General features: G+C 58.9%; 2 protein-coding genes across 2 annotated transcripts; one reads left to right on the top strand and one right to left on the bottom strand.

The window, feature by feature from the left end:
* Nucleotides 1-123: 123 nt before the first annotated feature.
* Nucleotides 124-8,755, bottom strand: ICMT (isoprenylcysteine carboxyl methyltransferase). The gene is made up of 5 exons (XM_037062096.1): nt 8,528-8,755; nt 7,713-7,801; nt 6,413-6,582; nt 5,420-5,637; nt 124-2,877 (listed from the first exon to the last, which is right to left on the bottom strand). Exons 1-5 carry the CDS (start codon nt 8,720-8,722, stop codon nt 2,695-2,697), a joined length of 855 nt encoding a protein of 284 aa, XP_036917991.1. The 5' UTR covers nt 8,723-8,755; the 3' UTR covers nt 124-2,694.
* Nucleotides 8,756-15,676: 6,921 nt separating this feature from the next.
* Nucleotides 15,677-18,165, top strand: HES3 (hes family bHLH transcription factor 3). Its single transcript, XM_037062010.1, has 4 exons — nt 15,677-15,821; nt 15,924-16,019; nt 16,126-16,207; nt 16,560-18,165. The coding sequence occupies exons 1-4, from the start codon at nt 15,762-15,764 to the stop codon at nt 16,940-16,942; spliced, it is 621 nt and encodes a 206-aa protein (XP_036917905.1). The 5' UTR covers nt 15,677-15,761; the 3' UTR covers nt 16,943-18,165.
* The last annotated feature ends 2 nt before the right edge of the window (nt 18,166-18,167 follow it).

The raw sequence follows: 18,167 nt of genomic DNA, 5'->3' as shown, positions 1-18,167 counted from the left end.
TGCGGCTGAGGCTTGCGGAGCCTAATCTGTTAATACAGGAGCCAGCTCAGCGGTATCTCCCCACCGTGTCTCGGCCCAGAGGGCTGGATGGACAGGGCAGGGGCGGGGGGCTCGACCCCCACCCTGTGCTGTAACTGCCGTTCTCAGTCCCGCCTGCAAATCCCTGTAAAATGTGTCCTCTCATGCGGCTTCAAAGTAACTTTTTTCTGTGCAGTGCCTGTGTTCTACTTAAGAATCTGCGCTTTAAAACCTGCAATGGAAAAAAATCTCCTGACAGTTTTTAATGTGAGGCAACTGGAGATGTGGCCTTTGCCCACAAAGCTCTGGGGAGCACCCAGAAAGCCTGTACCTCATTGACCTGATTCTCTGCTCAACACACCGTCACTGCTAAATTTATACAGTTAAAAATAAGCTAAGTCTCAGAGCCAGGCCAAAGTCAATCACTTGCCAAACCCTGTCCCTAAACAGTTCATCTTTTATCCCCGAGTAACTGCTGACTACCGCCCTGGGATCACTCTGAGGGTGTGAATGTTCTCAGGGCCCCCACCCCAGACCTGCTCCCTGAAAGCTGAAGAGAATGGCAAGCCCGGGGGGCAGGGGCAGCACCTGCAGAGCAAGGCCTGCCTTCTGAGCCCCTGGGGGCCAGGAAGGTGGGCTTTGGGACCTCCGGCAGGTGGAGGAAGAACAGACCTTCGCTCCCTGTCCACAAAGCCAGGACTGCCATTAGCTGCTCTCCAGCAATAAAACACAAACCACATGGCCCCCCGGGGGTCATGAAAGCTGGGTCCATGCCCCGCCCACTTGGTGCAGCTAGCCATCCCCCTTAGAGGGCTGGGACGGCTGCCACTCTCTCCCCCTGTGGTCCTCCTAAGTGGGATTTCACCTGCCAAGTGTGGTCCGGGGAGCAAGTCTACAGCTGATCTAACCCGAGTCGCATTCAGACCGGGCGTGCGGCCGTCCCGTGGGCCCACCAGGGCTCCGGCAGCGGCCTCGGCCGGTCTGACAGCAGGACTCTGCAGGGCCGTTGGGCGGGTCTCTCTGGTCCTCACGCCAGCAAGTGCCACGCCAGCGACGGACGAACCCGCACACTCTTTGGTATATAAAATAAGGAAAAAACTAATTAGGCCATGAATTCTAGAAATTAATACCAATTCGCGTTGGTAAACGCTCTTTTCAGCCCACGTTTCCAGGGTCTGGCACGGTTCATAAAGTGTCCGTTTTTGTGTAACTCCTTCTGACAGTGTGGATTCCATTACCGTCATCTTTCACCTAAGTACTGGAAACATCCGACACTGTTCTTCCAAGTCTTCACGACACCCCTGTGAGGTAGGTGGTAGTGACCCCATTCTGCGGATGGGGCGGTCTAGGCACAGAAAGGTAGGTGGCTCCGGGGAAGCTGCGCGGTGTGGTGTGGTGTGGTGTGGCGGCGGGGCTCCGCCACCACCCGTTCCTGCGTCCCGGCGCCACCGCAGAACCACACGCAAGGGCCTCACACCGAGACCGAGCTCCTGTCCCGTCCGAGTTCAACAAGGGCCTCGAAGTCTCTGTATTCGACTCACGGAGCCAACCGCTCTCCCTGAACTCGGAAAACAAAAGGATGACTGACTCTCAGGTGGGGCTGGTTGCTCTATTTCAGACTTTCACGAGTCGACTTGAATTCTGTAGCTGTGTGTGCCCTTGAACCCTGCTGGAAGAGTCTGAAATGGCATGAGGGACTATGAAGTTTTGAGATCAGAACATAGAAATCAATAGGTGATAGATTTAAAGCAAAACACAAAACTATATGCTGTGGCAAAATAATAAAATGCCAAATAAATGGAGAGCAGTACTTCTCAGTGTTTAACAACCCCTTGCACAGAGCGGGAGCTCAGTGGGCATTTCTTGGATAAAGGACAAGTGACCGCCTTGGACGTGCCTGCCACTGGCAACAGCCCCCACCTGGGAGACGGGTGGGAGCCAGGAGCCTGGAAGGCGCAGGGGCCCGGGCTCCCTGGTAACACAAAGCCACTCAGCCAAACTGGCTCAGTGTCCCGCTTCCTCTCTGCCAAGTAAAAGGCGGGGCTACAAACGCCGTGTCCCCTTTGAATTCATACTGCTACTTGTAAAAAGCGGATCTGTAGGTGTGAGCAAGTACGTGGAGGGCAAGCGCCTCACGGGGAGGACGTGGACCTGAGGACGCGCAGATGCCCGCGCACGGGGCGGAAATGAGGAGGTCGGAGCCGTGCTGCTGTCCAGCTACAGGGAAGACCTGCAGTGTATTGTGCGTTTCTAACTAAAAAGCCCTGGGGCCCGCACTCCCCTTCCTGCTGGGGAAGCCTCATTCAGAGGGACGGGTCGGCCCCTCCAGACAGGTCTCAGTTACAGCCTAGACACAAGGCGGCCTTGAAGACTGGCACGCGGCCTGCGCGCTCTGGGACAGGGGCACAGCCGAATATTGCTGTTACTGCTCCTTGTCCATCTTCCGTCCTCGCCCTGCCTTGACTCAGCCCAAGAACACACCGCTCTGGGAAGCTGGGGGGAAGGGGGCAGTCCTTTGGTCCTAAGGCCTTCTGACCATTGGGTCTTAAGTGATATTCCAGGAGAGTAGATGGTGACATAGAAAATGACTAAGAAGATCCATTCTGCAGAGAGGCTGGCCAGAGGCCGTCTTGTCCTGGGCTGCGAGAGGTGGGTGGCCCCATGGCCCCTGGCGTGTCATAGCTCCACCTTGACCCCTTTTATAAAAGGCAGGCCTGTGGGCACCCGCTTCTTGTACTCCAGGTACTCCTCCCCAAAAAAGTGGATGAGTGAGATCTCCTCCTCCTCCGTGCGGTCTCGGAAGAAGCGCCACACCGTCAGAGCGTAGCCGACGCCACAGACAGGGTTGCACAGCATCACCTGACGGAAACAGGAGGGTGAGCGGGGTCAGAGGGACCAGCGCTGTGCACTCTCACGGCACCTGCTGTTGCCAGCACCCACAGAGGACTTCCCACCGAGGGCCTGAGAGACGCTCAAAACACGAACTGCAGTCAGGGTCACCGAGGGCCGCAGTCAGTGTGCCATCGAGTCGGCCACACCGTTACTGCCCCACCGGCACTGAACCCGCATCACAGTGGCTTTACCACGTGCTCTCTGTCGTCTCTCACCTGAAGGGCTGATCCCGCGTGGGAAGACCAACCTCTTGGATTTCGGCCCCAAACTGGGGTGGAACAGCTCCCCCTCCGTCCCCCATGAGCAGATTCCCATTCATCTGGTGCACCCACCTTCTGCCTTCCCCTCGCCGTCCTGTCTGTGGCCAGCACAGCCTAACACGCTCCCTCCCACCTCACAGCAGCCTGGTCCCTGCCTGTGGCCCCACTGCCTACCTGTGTCCCCGATACACTACTATCTAACTGAGCTTTCGAAACGACTTCCTCCATCCAATCACTCCCCTGCTCAGAAAACTTCAAGGTCTAACCCGCCTCCTTGGGCTGGTGGGAGTGCGGAACCTGAGCCCACCTCTTCCAGTCTCGCCCCCCATCCCGGCTACATGCACTTGGGCTGCCTCTCACCTCCAGACTCATATGGTTTTTCCACTTATGAGAACGTCTCGTCCACTGATCCATCTCCAAAGAGTCCTTCCAAGCCAAGAGCTCATCCAGCCCTTCGGGAACGTCCTGCGCTGCCGGGGAACCCACTGGCCCACTCCTGGCCATGCTGACTGACCTGCCAGATGGGTGTCTTCCCCAAGGGGGTGACTTCCACTGAGAGGCAGGCACACGCCTTCAACTTCTTATTCTCATCACTGTGTACCCACCCAGTGCTGCCTTCTGTTCCCAGCACGTGCTCAGCCCTTTACAACCAACAAGCCACCCAGCCCAGAGCAGACCCAAGGTGCTGCTGCTGCCACTCTCCCACGTGACCCATGCAGACAGGGAGGCCAACCAATCAACGTCAAAGCCGGGACACGCCCGGCCAGTGACCCCTGAGCCTGTGCCCTCACTGCGGCAGACGCCTCTCTGCATGACCTAGAGTGGAGTTTGCTCATCGCAGGCCACGAGCGGTATTGAGCCACGAAATCACAAACAGCCTTAGAAATTATAATAAGGCAGAAAACAGAGTGCCTTGTTACACAGGAAGGGCAAGTTGCCGTCCTGGGAAAGGCTTGCTCTGCATTTACACACGCGTGTACTGGGTCACAGTGTACAAAGATCTATGGCCAAGGAAGTATACAAACTCTTTAGCCCTGAATGGTGTGGCTCAGTGGATTGAGCACCAGACTGTGAAGCGAAGGGCCCCTGGTTCGATTCCCAGTCAGGACACATGCCTGGGTTGCTGGTGAGGTCCCCAGTAGAGGGCATACGAGAGGCAACCACACACTGATATTTCTCTCCTCTTTCTCCCACCCTTCCCCTCTTTACAAAATAAATAAACTTTTGGAAAAAAAACACAACTCTTCAGTCCTCAGGCTCATAGCTAGCACTGACGGCAACTGCATGTCTCAACTATAACTGCTTTCGTGCCAGGGAACATGACTGTTAATGTGAGAGTCTTGAGTTTCAGAAATGCAAGTTTTAAAACAAATGCTATGTACTAGCTGGTGGCTCAGTTAGTTGGAGCATTGTCCCGTACACCAAAAGGTTGCAGGTTCAGTCCCTGGGTCCGGGCACGCGCCTGAGTTGCAGGTCCAGTCCCTGGTCAGCATGTACAAGAGGCAGCTGATCATGTTTCTTTCTCTCTCCCTGTTCCCCTTCTTCTCTCTCTAAGAGCAATGAAGGCAGGTCCTTGGGTAAGGATCTAAATAAATAAATAAAGGCTATGCCATGACCACTGGGGGCCACCAGAGTCCCCACAGACCGTGCGATGCCCTGGAACGTTGGGGCCCAGGCTGAGTTTCCCTCACGAGGTGGCGAGTTTCCTAAGCTCTGTCCGTGTTCTCCGGCCAAGCCCTCCTTGGACTGAGAGAGCAGATTCGAGAGACAGTGGTCAAGGAACAAAACTCACTCTGCAGCCCGAGACAGAACAAACCTCCACAGTCACGTTAAACCTGATACTCGACCTCGGCCTCCTCAATGGCGCTTCCAATGAGAACGAGCGGCAACCCCGTGGCTGTCCTCAGCCCACTGGGCACTTCAGATCCAAGTTAAAGAGGCGGAGCTGGGGGGCAGCAGGTGGGGGGCAGCACCCAGACCCACCGAAAGCTTGTAATTCAGGATGCCCGTACTTCAAGCACGTGGTAAAAAATGTCAAGGATTAAATCAGTTCCTTTGACTTTTATTTAGTTCCCGCTTGAACGGTGACAGGGAGCAGGAGCACCTACTTACAGAGGACAACGACCTTGTGGATACACTGTAACCTGAACGACACACTTGGAAGTGGTGAATTTTGTGGTATGTGAATGACACATCAATTACGTTTCAGGAAAGCGGAAAGGAGACCAGTGTCAGCCTCGGGACCGTACCTGGGTTCCGATGCTCCAGTAAAACCAGCCGACGTAGGAAGGGTGCCGGAACCAGGCGTACACCCCGCTAGTCACCAAAGTGTGGGTTTCTGATTTTTCGTTCTGCACCACGTGGTTGAAGTTGGAGCCAGCTGTAAACATGGCCGCTTTCCTCAGACATTCTCCAAAGATGACCATCAGCAGGCCCGTGGCACTCAGCCAGGTGATCTGCTTCAGTTCTGCAGGAGACAAGGCGACAAATGGGAAGTGGAGACTCGGGACTATGGAGTCCCCTTCTCTGGATGCTCACAACGACTCTATTTTCCAAAGACAGGAATGGTGGAAAACATGCTAGTGGACCACTGGCATTTGTTATCACATTAAAATTCAAGTATAAGCAAAACACATCCTCCTAAGCTGTGCTGTTTATCTGTTTCAAGTGCCAACAACCCCATCAGAGCATCCTAGCAAAGAGCTGGCAGGCTCTCAGCCCACACTGCCCTGCCACAGGCTCCCGTCCTTCCCCTGGGGACAAGGACAGCTGAGTGAAACAGAGAAGGACCCAGTATTTCCCTCGTTGGCCATTTGCTGAATGCTGGGAATGACATACATTTGATTTAATTTGCTGCGGGAGGTTCCACTTGCAAGTAGGTGCTGGTGCAGAGGCTTTTGCTAATAAAAGCTTCGTATGAAATTTCTCAAATCACATAAAATGACTAGATCCAAATCTCCTCGGACTGTAAAATTAGGATTCCAATGATCAAAGGTAGGGCCTTCACATCCCACGATGCACTACATTATGCAAGGCTTAGAACAAAAGGTCAGCATGACCTCGATTCAAACTCCAGAAGCAGAATCCACAAGCCGGTCCTCTATAAAGAGCTTAGTGAGGACAGAGGCCAGGGGAAATCACTCGGGAAGATTAAACCTGACAGGTGAACCCACGTCACGGACGCCACGCTGGCGAGGAAGCCACCCATTCCCCCTCCAGAAGGGAAAGCAGGGCACACTGACCTGGCCAAAAGATGTTTTCAAGTGTGAACTCGATCCAAGAAGAAAGAGCAGCCACGGTGTACTCCAGGCTGTGGTTGAGGAGGAAGGAATCCAGCGACAGGCTCTTGGGATTGTTGACCGCCGTGACCAAGTATTCCGAGTAGTGGAATAATGACAGTGAGCACATGTACCTATTTAAAACAAAGAAGCAGGTGAAATCTCAACTTTCGGAGTAAGAAATTAAAGAGAGACAGAGACAGGTAAGTCAGGGTAAGGGGAACAGCCATAAGTCAAAGTGCAGATTTGAGTCTGTGAAACTGTCCCCAAATTCCGCAATGAGGTCCTACTGCCACCTGTCTGAGAGTGGACCTCAGGCACCCATGTCACTCCCTCAGGTTTGCAGAGAGTTCTTAAAAAAAACTATACTTTCTAAAAAATGTTTTATTTATTTATTTATTTATTTAGAGGAAAAGGGAAGGAGAAGGAGAGGGAGAGAAACATCAATGTGTGGTTGCTTCTCATGTGTCCCCTACTGGGGACCTGGCCTACAACCTAGGCATGTGCCCTGACTGGGAATCGAACTGGCAACCCTTTGCTTCACAGGCCCATGCTCAATCTACTGAGCTATACGAGCCAGGGCAGGACTACACTTTTGAATGTCACAGGCAAAAAAACAAACAAACATAGGTTACAAAGGAATTACAGGCCCTCTCGCCTTTCTAAAATGACACTGCACACAGTAAAACATGGAAGTGGGACATTGCAAAATAGAGATGTACGTCCAACACTAACATTGTAAAACATGAAATAACTCCAGCAACAAAGAACTGGACAACTCGGTGTTGGTAACAGGAGAAAAGCTTTTCACCTTGAAGCCGCTGGTTCCTACCCATGTCGGGGACTAGAGGGCGTGTGGGGCTAGACTGAAATCAGGGTGTAGGAAAAAACCCCACCCTGGCCCCGGGGGATGCACAAGATGTGCCCTAATGGAAATCAGAGATGGCTGAGGCCTGTGAAGACGAGCCAGAGCCTTGCCCCTTCCCGCCACGGGGGCAGATGTCACGGCAGCTGCCGCTGCGGGCACCTGTGTGGACGGTGCCAGGGTATATCGCTTCTGTGGGCAGCAGAAGCGACCAGAGGGCACAAGCCTTCAAGGTCCAAGCTGTGGGAATCTTGGTGACAGATGGATGCCTCGTTTCCACAGAACCCTAAACAGCCTTCAGCCAGCCAGAGATCAGACACAGGAACGAGAAATACCGCCACTCACCCTCGGATCTGCCCACCCTAGCCTCAAGCCCCCTGTTCCCCAAGTCCTTCTTACCAGCCAAAGTGATTCCAAGAAGACTGGCTAAAGCTTAGCAGCACCCCGCAGCCGAACACGAAGCCAAGGAAGCAAGCTCGGATGGCTATCTAAAAGAGACCCAAAAGAAGTTGTCACCTGCTGTCCTTGGAGCACCCACACCCTACTTCCTGGGATAGGCAGGCCACCGGCAAGCACCCAGAGCCTGGGTGGAAATCCCCCACCCACCGCTCTGCCTGTGTGGCCTTGGGCAAGTTACTTAGCTCTCTAGACCTCGATTTCCCCATCTACAGAATGCGGATAATAACAGTACCTACCTTTTAGCACGGTCTTGAGGGTTATCCATGTAAAGCACGTAGGAGCAAATGCCCTAAGTTTTAGCTGCCATTATTATTCAGAGCTGTGGGTAAACTGTGTGAACCTAATTTATGGGCAGGATTCTCCCAGGTCACCGCAGCGAACCTGGTCTGGGCACCCAGGACTCTAGCCCCCAGCCCCCTCCATGTTACTGCGGGACCTCTGACCTCAGACTTGACAGCAGGTAGGTCTCTGCACCTTCAATTACATAAAAGAACTCGTGGGCTCCCTCACTCCTCACCCCACGCGCACCTACGGCAGGGGCTGAACCGCACCAATTGCAATTTTGAACCCGCCCCGCCAGGTGGAGGGCCCCACGCCCCCGAGACGGGTGAGGCGCGGTCCCTCCTGCCACCTGAACTCGCGACCACAGAACACGCTGGGGGAAGTATCCCCTCTCCCGGACGACCCAGACCCCGGGGAGGGTGCCGGCGCGCCGCGCCCAGCCCGCCCGGTCCTCGCCCGACGCTGGCCCGCACCTGGTAGCGCGGCGGTCGGTAGAGCAGCAGCAGCAGCGCGTTGAGCCCGGCTACGTAGAGAGCCAGCCCCGTGCGGCCCTGCAGGCCGGCGCGCGTGAGCAGCGGCAGCGCGAGCACAGAGGCGCCCAGCAGGAAGGTGGCGAGACTGAGACGCGCCTCCGAGCCCGGAGAAGCCCGCGCCGCGCAGCCTGCCATGGCGCAGGGCGGCGGACGAGCGGGCGACAGCGCCGGCTGTAGCCCAGGGAAACCCTCCCGCCCGCCGCGCCTGCGCACTGCACTGCCGACGCCAGCGGAGGAGCTTCTGGAGCTGCGCGCCCCCTCCGAGCTCTCGCGATAATGCAGCGCCGCAGGGCTGGGCTGCAATTTGGCGGGAGCGCCCCGCCCCTTGGCCCCGCCCCGCCCCACGGTCCCGCCCAGATGCCGGGGCAGGTCTAAACCCCCGTCCAGCTTGCAGCCGAAGGGGCGGGGCCTCAGGTCGCCTGGGTCGCGGGCGACGTCAATACCTGCGGAATATGCCTGATCGAAGAAATCGCGAGAAATAGGAAGTGACCCAGCCCTCGGCTGGCCCCGCTCAGTCTTCCCCGAAATTCACACCTGTCGGCGCGCGGCCGGGAGCGGGGCTGATCCCATCCTCCACTTTCAGGGTCCGCACTCAGGGGCCGAGCACGGATTTCCCTCGCCCGCTCCCAGCAGGGTCCCCGAGCATCCGCTGGAGCCCACGTCGCGCCTCAGAGACCGGCACATAACCGTTGGGGCACAAGCACCGGGCATCCACGCATCGGGATGACCGCCAACTTGGCGGATGACGGAACAACTGAGGATATGTCACGTGTTTTAAAAGGCAGAATGCAAAATTTTACAGCGTGAATTTGACTTCACTTGGGAAAAACAAAATCACTTGTGTGAGCCTGGGGAAATTTTTAAAGTAAAACTCAGGGGGCAAATCTCTGAGCGACTTTTATTTTTTTTCTTTATATGTGTTTGTATTTTCCACATTGCCCACCATCAAATTATATTACTTTTATAATCATAAATTGTCCTTTACTCTTTTTAAAGGGTTAATTAATAATGCCCCGTCTGGGGAGCTTACACAACAGTGGTGGAAGAAAAAGGCAAGTCAACAAAGGACTAGAAAAAACTGGCTGGGTGGGAGAGGGTCAGGAGCCAAGTGAGGATGGAGAAAGAGGAACCTCAAGGAGGGACCTTAGATGGGAGGACCGGAGGGCTCAGATTCTGCGTAGAAGAGACACTGCAGCTAGGTCTTCGAGCCCTCAGGGACCCACAGCCTGCCTGCCACTGGACATGAGAGCAAGGGGGTTCAAGGGGAGGAGGGGAGGGAGGGCAGCACGGAGTTTGCAGTCACAGAGGCCGGAGGAAGCCCCAGTGAGCAGGACTGGAGACAGGCCCCAGGGGACGCTGGAGCCCAGAGCAGTAGGCCAGACAGCACCAAGGCCGCGGGGCGGGGGTGGGGGGGCGCTGTGGGCTGCCGTCAGCCACGTCCTGCCTCTGAGCTCCTGGCCTACCCACTCCTCTGTCCCAACAGGACCTAGCTGGATGCCTGCGTTTGGGCAGCTGGGCTTAGGGAAGGATGGAGACCCTGGGCTGGAATCCTGGCCCCCACGCTGCTGCAGTCCAGTTTTGCGATCGCAGGCAAATCAACTCCCGGAGACTCGGTTCCTGTAAAACGGGGATCCTGATTTCCTGGACCAGTACTGACAAAGTTCTGTAAAGCCCGGGACCTGTTTAAATGGTGCTCACAAGACAGACACGTGCTGAACTTGGCTGGTCGGAATTGAAAGGAGATTTAATGTTTTCAAGTCCAAAGTCGACCAGCTGCAGTGCCACGTGAGAAGGAGGCCTGGGCTTTAAACCGAACTTCGGCCTCTGCCCCAGTTTTTCACGGTTTCCCCCAGATTACGGATTCCTCCCTTCTGCGGCAGGAAGCCTCAGGGCCACTAGAGGGCGCTTGTTGCATCTTCACTCCAGTGAGTAAATTGTGGTCCTGGGGCAGAGAGCTGCTCCTAGGAACCTCGGTCTCTGACCATTGGCCAGGGACCATCCCCATTCTGGGGACAGAGTAAGGTAATCCAGACTGGAGAGCGCCCTCTCTCCTCTGCCCATCACTTCCCTTTTAGGGGTGTCCAGCCTGCAGCCCAGGATGTCCATGAATGAGGCCCCACACAAAATCGTAAATTTACTTAAAACCTTTTTTTCTTACCAGTTTTCATTAGTGTTTGTGTATTTAATGTGTGGCCGAAGACAATTCTTCTTCCGGAGTGGCCCAGAGGTTCCAAAAGGTTGCACAGCCTCACCTTAAAGAAGGAAGAAAGGGCAGGCAGGCCAGTCTGCACATGGCCAGTCCAGAGGGAAGGGAAATTTTAGGAGTCACTGGAGTTGCCGAGTCTGTCAGGGCTCAGGGTTCAGAGGCCAGTGATGGAGGCGATAGGCAAGTCAGCAAATACATTCACACGCTGGCCTAGGCCCAGAGAGACAGCAACAGGAAGAGAAACATACAGAGAAACGTCGGTGCACACGGAGGCACCGGCTGGAACGCAGGCGCACAGGCCTTCCCCACGGCGGAGGAAAGCAATCCCATCACACAAACTCACTCCCCGCCCCCTCCCCCCCCCCGCTATTTGGTACGCCCCTCCCCCGCCAGTCCAGGGGAACAAGCAGCCTGCGAAATACAACGAAACAAAGGAAAACTTCCCAGCCCTGGGAGGCCTCACTTCCCTTTCTGTAAATAAGCCTTTGAATGTGTTTTGTTCCAGGAGCTGCCAGGCAAGTACAAAGGGAGTCCTTTCTCCTGCAGGAAGGTCCCTCCGCAAACCCCAACCCCCCCCCCCCGCGCCCCCGTCCTGCCCTCTGCCCACGAGCTGAGGTGGCTTCCACCCTCGGCCGAGTCAAGAGCTCTCCTGTTGAAAGAGTCTGAAGAACCACCTTGACGTTTCCCAGGTAAACTGCAGGCTGAGAAGAAACTGGGCTTCCTTTTCTTCCGTGGGTTGCTTTATTGAGCGAGAGAGAATGGAGGTGAGGGAGGGGATGCGCAACGAGCAGGAGGCAGGTGCGAGGAAGGGCATTTACTGAGCACCTTCACCCACATGGTCTTCCCCAGATGAAAAGTTTGCTCCTCTCCAAGCTTGGCACCAAGTAGGAAAAGTTCAGAAACCGGGCCCTCCCCTCTTCCCTGCCGGTGGGTCCCCAGAAAGTAGCTCTTAGAGTGGCCTCCTGGGCCCCTTGTCACTCACAGGCCTGGTCCAGTTCCCAGGTGGAGGTGGGGGTGAGGCCGTCCACCATGGCTGCAGCTCTTCCCAGGAGGGAACCCTGGTCCTCCAAAAGTTGTCTTTTCCCTCCCAGGGCCATTCTGGGCTCCAGGCGTTAAAGCCTCCTCTCTCGAGTCTGGAAATGGGTAAATGACGCGTAATTTATGAGCACAGCAGCCCGAAGTGCATAAGTCACATGAGCACAAAGCAGCCGGGTAAATATTTAAAGATTAGAGCCAGCTGGGGAGAAACACAAAAGGCTGGGACAATGGGAGTCTCTCTGAATTCAGTCCCCCGGAGCGGGGCCAGCCCCGTTCAGTGTTGATGCACTCACCGGAATCCCAGCCTTTGTCCCCTGGAGGACCCTGGGCTGCTGAGCTATTCGGAGTCCAACCCCGCTAAAGAGAGTTAAACAATCGCAGCCTCTCTGACCCCATCTGGAGACAATTGGCTGGGTCATTCCAGTGCTTTCGCTGTGTCCCAATAGTTAATTACATGGGGCAATCACTCCATTCCACTTTGAAATGCATCTGCGGAGGGGGACGGTGCCTTTCTCCCGCCAATCGCCACACTCCGAGTGGCCTCACGGCACTCATGGCACTCACCAACGAGAGCTGCTTCCGAGGTCCGGGGCTCCCCCACGAGGCGGAGAGGCTGCCGCGGCCTGCTACCTGGGATGGCGGGTGGACAGCCTCGATGTCTGCAACCGCCCTCCCCACAGCCTTTCCTGACTTGAATCGATGTATAATGCCTGGTCTGTGTGTGTGTGTGTGTGCATGTGTGAGAGTTTTGCCAAAGTCAAGAAAGCCAAAGAGAAGAAGGGAGGGCAATGACCCAAGTTACTCTTTGCCTTAAACTCCTGGGCGTGAGGAAGCAGAGGGTGCTGAGCAGCCCTGGAAGCCCCCAGGGCCCTCCGGAGTTAGAGGAGGTATTTGTCCCGGAATGAGCAAGGGCGGCCTCGGTCACCCCAGCGTTCTGCCGGGACTTGTGCTCCTTTCCAAGCGCCCTGGGGACCCCAGATCCTAAAGATGGAAAGGGCGTCGCTGTCCTACATCTGAGCTTGCATAAGCCCGGCCTCTGAGCGGGTCCCTGCCCTTCCCGGCAGCTCCAACTTGCAAGCCCTTCGTTCTGAGTGCTGCTAGACAGGACGCGGGGTGAGCCCGCGCCGCACCCCCACTTCGGAAAACGGCTCCCAGGCCCTGGAGCGCCTTGGGGGCCTGGCCTGCCGGAGCGGCTGCGGATGCCCAGACGCAGGATGGCCAACGGCGTGGGAGAGGAGGCGGAATTGGGTCCCCGGCCTGGGCCTCCTAGAAGGATCTCCGTGGAGACTTATTCACTATCTTCTCCAAGGACCTCGCCTTTAACTTAGTCGGGGAGGTGGCTGTCCAGGAGCCAGAATTGGGGTCGCGTGGGGGTGCGGTGGGGAAGAAGCTGTCTTCGAGCTCGGGAACGGGGAAGGTGGGACCCCTTTCAGCCGAGAGTTCGGTGCGACCCTCAGTCGGCTTAAGGCGAGATTGGTGGCAGAGTGGGGGCAATCTAGGCGAGGAGAAGCTCGGAACACGGGGCGAGGCAATCAGCCTAGCTGGGGACACCGCTGAGAGAGGAGGTGCGGAGGGTGGAGGGACGCAGCGGGCGGGGCCGGGGCGGGGGTGGGGGTAGCCCAGGCTCCTGAGGGTGGGGGCGGAGCTGGACCGTGGAGCACGCCGCCCCGTCAGCCTCGCCTCCCACAGCCCAAGCAGAACATTGCGAATTAGAGCGTTTTGCGGTCAATTTTCCACTGCTTAAGAAACACTAAGCCACCCACGTGAGCGGCCACACCCCGCGCGGCCGAGAGGCCTGGGCACCGGCTCGAGAGTAGCGGCGGCTGCCGGGGTGCAGTTGGGAGCGGCCCGCGGGCCCCTTTATGGTGGCCCCCACTCCGGAGAGGGGGCTGGCCCCGAGCTCCCGCTGCGGGCCGCGAGAGCCGTGCGGAGAGCCATTGGTTTGCTAATGCGCTGGAGTTGAAAGGCGCGGGCGGCGGTTTATGGCGAGGGACGGTAATTAGAGGACAAATCGCCCCGCTGCCCGCGCCGCTCCAGAGCGCAGGCGGGGTTGGGGGCGCCGCGGGAGCTAGGCGCGCGCCCAGCCTCGGTGCAGCTGTGCTGCCTCGGGAAGCCTGCGCGCCGCAGGGCGCCCAGAGCCGGGCCCCAGGGGGCGGGGGCCGGCGCCGCTCTGTGGGGCGGGCACAGTGCCCTTAACACTCCGCTGCCTCCTTTGTGCCGGGCTGCGCCGCCCGCCCGCCCCGCGGCTTCTTTGGCGCCTTTGTACGCGGCCCCGAGCCAGAGCCAGTGCGTCCACCCGGCTCGAGCCCTGCCGGCTCCGGCGCTTCAAAGCTGCCTGGCGCGTGCCGGCGCCCTCCGGCCCGCATCTGGCCCGCGGGGCCTGCAGCCGGGGAGGAAGAGCGCCCTGAGCCGCTGTCGCCGCGACCTCAATCTGAAAGGAAGGCGGGGCGCCGCTCCCCACGCTGCTGGGTGCCTGGGAACCACGCTGCCCTGGCGGGGCGCTTCACTATCGCGGGTGAGGGCGGGGAAGGAAGAGATATCCGCGCTGGAGGGACAGTGGGAGGCCCACCCAGAGCCTGGCCACTTCCCCTCTGCCTCCCACTGCGGCCCCGCGAAGGCTGATTTGTTCATTTCTCTGCAGGGCTCCGCTTCTGCGTCCACACAACTTCCCCCTAGCCCTCGAAAGCAGCTGCCGGGACGCGCACTGCCCAGAACCTCACTTCACGAACATGGAACCCAAGGCTGTGGGCGTCCAGTACAGGGAGACGAGTGGGGCTGAGCCCAGGGTCTCCCCTTCCCGTCAGTCACGGCTGCCTGAGTCCCGCTCCTGGGCCCAAACCCAGGATGGCACTGGAGTCCTCCTGGGGCAAGCCCCTCCAGGGGAGGCGCCTCCTCCCCTAGGCTTCCTGGGTCTCCAGCTACAGCCAGAATATGAAAAGAGGTTCGGGTCCCAGACCTCCAAAAGCGCCGAATGATGCTCTCCCAAATGATAGGTGGTTTTCCCCACCCGCTCCCCCCATTCGCTGGGACCCAGGGAAGATCGTTAGGGATAGACTCCCCGGCTTTCCCTGGAAGGGAAAACACTCCCAGAGGCTGAGAGTTGGCCAGCCTGCACAGGACTGGAGGTGGGGAAGGCCGTCCTGACTCGCTTGGGCTGGAGGCTGCCTGCAGCTTGTCCTCCTGCCCCCTCAGAAGAGTGTGGTCCCTAACGAAGTCAGAGGGCACCTGAGCCCCGGTTGCAACCTGGTGCAGGAGTGCCCCTCATCCCAAGGCACCAGCAAGGAGGAGGCAGGCTGCACGCTTTAATGGGACACATGTCACTGTGTGGCCCCGCAGGCCCAGGCTGCGCCTGGCTTTGAGCAGCCACAGGCAGAAAATTGCTGCATTGTCCCTCCATTAGGGCCAGTGATGTGGTGTTGCCAGGCTGGACAGAGCATGAAGCCTGCAGGGAGCCTTCGCTGACTGGTGCCTGCTGCCTCCTCGTCTTCATCAGGCCGGCGGAGGCCTGGTGCTCTGTCACAGTCATTAGCGGGGCTTGGAGCTGGAACACCCAAATGGGTGCCCCGGAGAACCCTGGGAGATAGGAGCAGCAAGGCCTAGGCAAGTGGGCCTGGTGGTGAGGCCCAGAACCTAGGGACACTGGAAGGGATGGGCCTAGGAGGGGGCCCCTGGCCTTGGGAAGTGGTGGAGTGAGAGGGATAAAGAAAAGGCTGAGAAAGGGTAGAAGGGGTCGCCCTCTCGGGTGGGAGGGAGGGAGGAGATGTCCTGGGCTATGAAAGGGAGTCAGGCAGAGGGAGGTGGGGAATTTACCGGTGTGTCCCCCCTCGTCCCCCCCTTCGGAATTCCTGGAGTCCAGGATCATCTCATTGGCATGTAAACGAGGGGCCCCTATAAAGGCTGTGCGGCCACCGGAGGGTGCAGATACAAAACATGGGCACTGAGCCCGAGACCCAGGGCAGCTCCAGCGGCCCTGCAGCCAGATTTCGGAAGGTCTGGGGTTCTAAAGGGCTCAGGGTGGGGGCCCTGCCAGGCTGGTGGGGGCGGAGGCCCGGAGGGAGGTGGCCCTGCCCTCCAACGGCCTTTCGTCCCCAGGTCTCCAAGCCGCTGATGGAGAAGAAGCGCCGGGCGCGCATCAATGTGTCGCTGGAGCAGCTCAGGTCGTTGCTGGAGAAGCACTACTCACACCAGGTGGGCCCCGGGGGTGGGGGGCGAGGCCATCGGCCTCCTCTCCCCCATCGGCCTCGTCTCCCCCACCCGCGGCGCCCCAGCTGAGAACCCTCTCCACGACCCACAGATCCGGAAGCGCAAGCTGGAGAAGGCAGACATACTGGAGCTGAGCGTCAAGTACATGAACAGCCTTCAGAGTTCGCTGCAAGGTAGAGGTGGGCCCTGAAGGGACTCAGCGAGGGGGAGGGGTGGGCCTTGTGAGGTGAGAGCCATGCATGGACGGAGGGATGGACGGAGAAGGCAGCACAGGGCAGTGGGCAGCTGGGTGAGGAGGGTCCGGGATCGCTGGAGGAGGGAGGCAGCCGAGGCCCCGCAGGCTGTGGAGCTGTAACCCGAGGGGAAGAAGGCCTGACCCCGGGGACAGCGTTCAGGTTGCCTTTGCTCCCCTCGCTTTTCTTTCCCCTCCACCCTTCTCCCCTCTCTGTGTCTTCTCCTTTCCTCTTCCTCTCTTCTACTCTGCCCTACCCTCCACATTTCTCCCGTCCGCTCCCCTCCCTGCAGGGCTCTGGTCGGTCCCAAGCGGAGCCCAGCACCCGTCGGGCTTCCGCGGCTGTCTGCCGGGAGTCAGGCAGCTTCTGCGGCGCGGAGAAGAGGGCGGCGGTGGCGACGGCGGCCTGCGCTGCCCCCTGGCGCACGAGGTCGCGGGCGGCAGCACCACGGACAGCGCCACTCCCGGCTCCGAGGCGCCCGCGCGGCGCAGCCCCTGCGCCCCCGCCGTCTGGGTGCCGGATTCGGCCGCCGGCGGCTCACGGTCCCCAGCACCCGGGCTCCTCCTCCCCGCCGCTCTCCCCAGCCCGTTCCCCAGCGTCTCGGCCCCGCAGTCGGCGTCTGGTCACTGCGCCGAGAGCCCGGTGTCGGGGTTGCGCCTGTGGCGGCCCTGGTGAGTCCCAGGGGTGGCCTCGGACTCAAGCGGGCCCCCATCTGCTGTGCGGGCGCAGTTTTGAGCGCTCCCGTGAGGACGGTCGGGACCTCTAACGCCCAGCCTGGTCCCGGGGTGAAGGTGGCCAGAGGGTGCCGGGTGCCCGCAGGGCAATACGCACAGACGCGGCGCCCCGGGTTGCTCTCCAGGCCTAATCCACCCCCACCCCAGCCCCACCCACTCCGGCTGGACACGCTCTGGCTTCCTCACCTCTAAAGGGGCTGGGGTGTCCTGGGCCGCGCCTTTTTCCCAGGGCCCCGGGCGGGCAGCCCGCCCTCGCCCCCACCCCGCAGCCGTGTGGCGGTGGGAAGGTCGCAGCCACAGCGGTGCAGAGCAGACCTCTTGCAGCGAGGAGAATCGCTGCCCCGCCCCGGCCCATTCAACCGGCCAGGGACGCCCGGTTCCCACCGGCACAAAGCAGGCTGGGCCCGCCTCCAGGGCGAGGGGCCCCCGGCTCACCCCCACCCTGGACCCCCTGTCGGCTTCCAGGGATCCCACCCCCTCCTCACGAGGCGCAGCATCCTCGCCTAAGCCCGCGCTCTGAGGCCCGCCACTCCGAAGCACCACCCCTTGTTGCCCCTGCCCCGCAGCCCGGCCGGAGTTCACGCTCGACAGGCAAACACCTCCCCGTACACTTGACGCCGAGCCCCGCAGCTCTTGGGGGGGCCTGAGCACCGTCACGCCAGCCTGAGGGCTGCTGGAGTGAAGCCGAGCTCCTCTCGTGGGAGAGTTCGTCCCTTCCCACTCGCCAAAGACCGCGGCCAACTCCGCAGAGGCCCTGCCTCCGAGTTTCTAGGGCCGCCTTGGGTCCACGACGCTCCACAGCGCTCGGAGCGCTGGGCGCCCGCTTCAGGGGGTCCTTCCCTGCACTCGAGGGGGAGATGGGGTAGGGGACGGGTAGGGATTCCTGCGTTGTGCCCAGGAGGGGATTTTAGCCCCTCCTCCCACCAGCTTGAAATTCAGAATAAAGGCGGAGCAAATCTGTGAAATGGGTATAAAGAAACGAGGACGGTTCTATTTTGTTCCACGATGCCTACTTCAGTGCATCTTTTTGAACTACGAAGACTAACTTCGCATGAATCATTTCTTCTCACTGTGCTCAGAGAGTTAGAATGCCATCCCAATAGGCCGAGGTTGGGGGTTGGGTCCCGGCCAGGGCACCTACAAGAATCAACCAAAGAATGCGGAAG

The sequence above is a fragment of the Sturnira hondurensis genome, unplaced genomic scaffold (assembly GCF_014824575.4).
Source record: "Sturnira hondurensis isolate 20B ecotype Veracruz unplaced genomic scaffold, ASM1482457v3 Scaffold0013931, whole genome shotgun sequence".
Taxonomy (NCBI): domain Eukaryota; kingdom Metazoa; phylum Chordata; class Mammalia; order Chiroptera; family Phyllostomidae; genus Sturnira; species Sturnira hondurensis.
This window is presented reverse-complemented; position numbering and strand designations above follow the sequence as displayed.

Excerpts from the sequence above, each read along its gene's own strand:
- ICMT (XM_037062096.1), bottom strand. The coding sequence starts at position 8,722 with ATGGCAGGCTGCGCGGCGCGGGCTTCTCCGGGCTCGGAGGCGCGTCTC. Across the intron at positions 7,802-8,527 it reads ACCGACCGCCGCGCTACCAG|ATAGCCATCCGAGCTTGCTT; the intron begins GTGCGGGCCAGC and ends GGTCTCTTTTAG. Across the intron at positions 6,583-7,712 it reads TCTTGGAATCACTTTGGCTG|GTACATGTGCTCACTGTCAT; the intron begins GTAAGAAGGACT and ends TGTTTTAAATAG.
- HES3 (XM_037062010.1), top strand. The coding sequence starts at position 15,762 with ATGGGCACTGAGCCCGAGACCCAGGGCAGCTCCAGCGGCCCTGCAGCC. Across the intron at positions 16,020-16,125 it reads AGAAGCACTACTCACACCAG|ATCCGGAAGCGCAAGCTGGA; the intron begins GTGGGCCCCGGG and ends CACGACCCACAG. Across the intron at positions 16,208-16,559 it reads CCTTCAGAGTTCGCTGCAAG|GGCTCTGGTCGGTCCCAAGC; the intron begins GTAGAGGTGGGC and ends CCCTCCCTGCAG.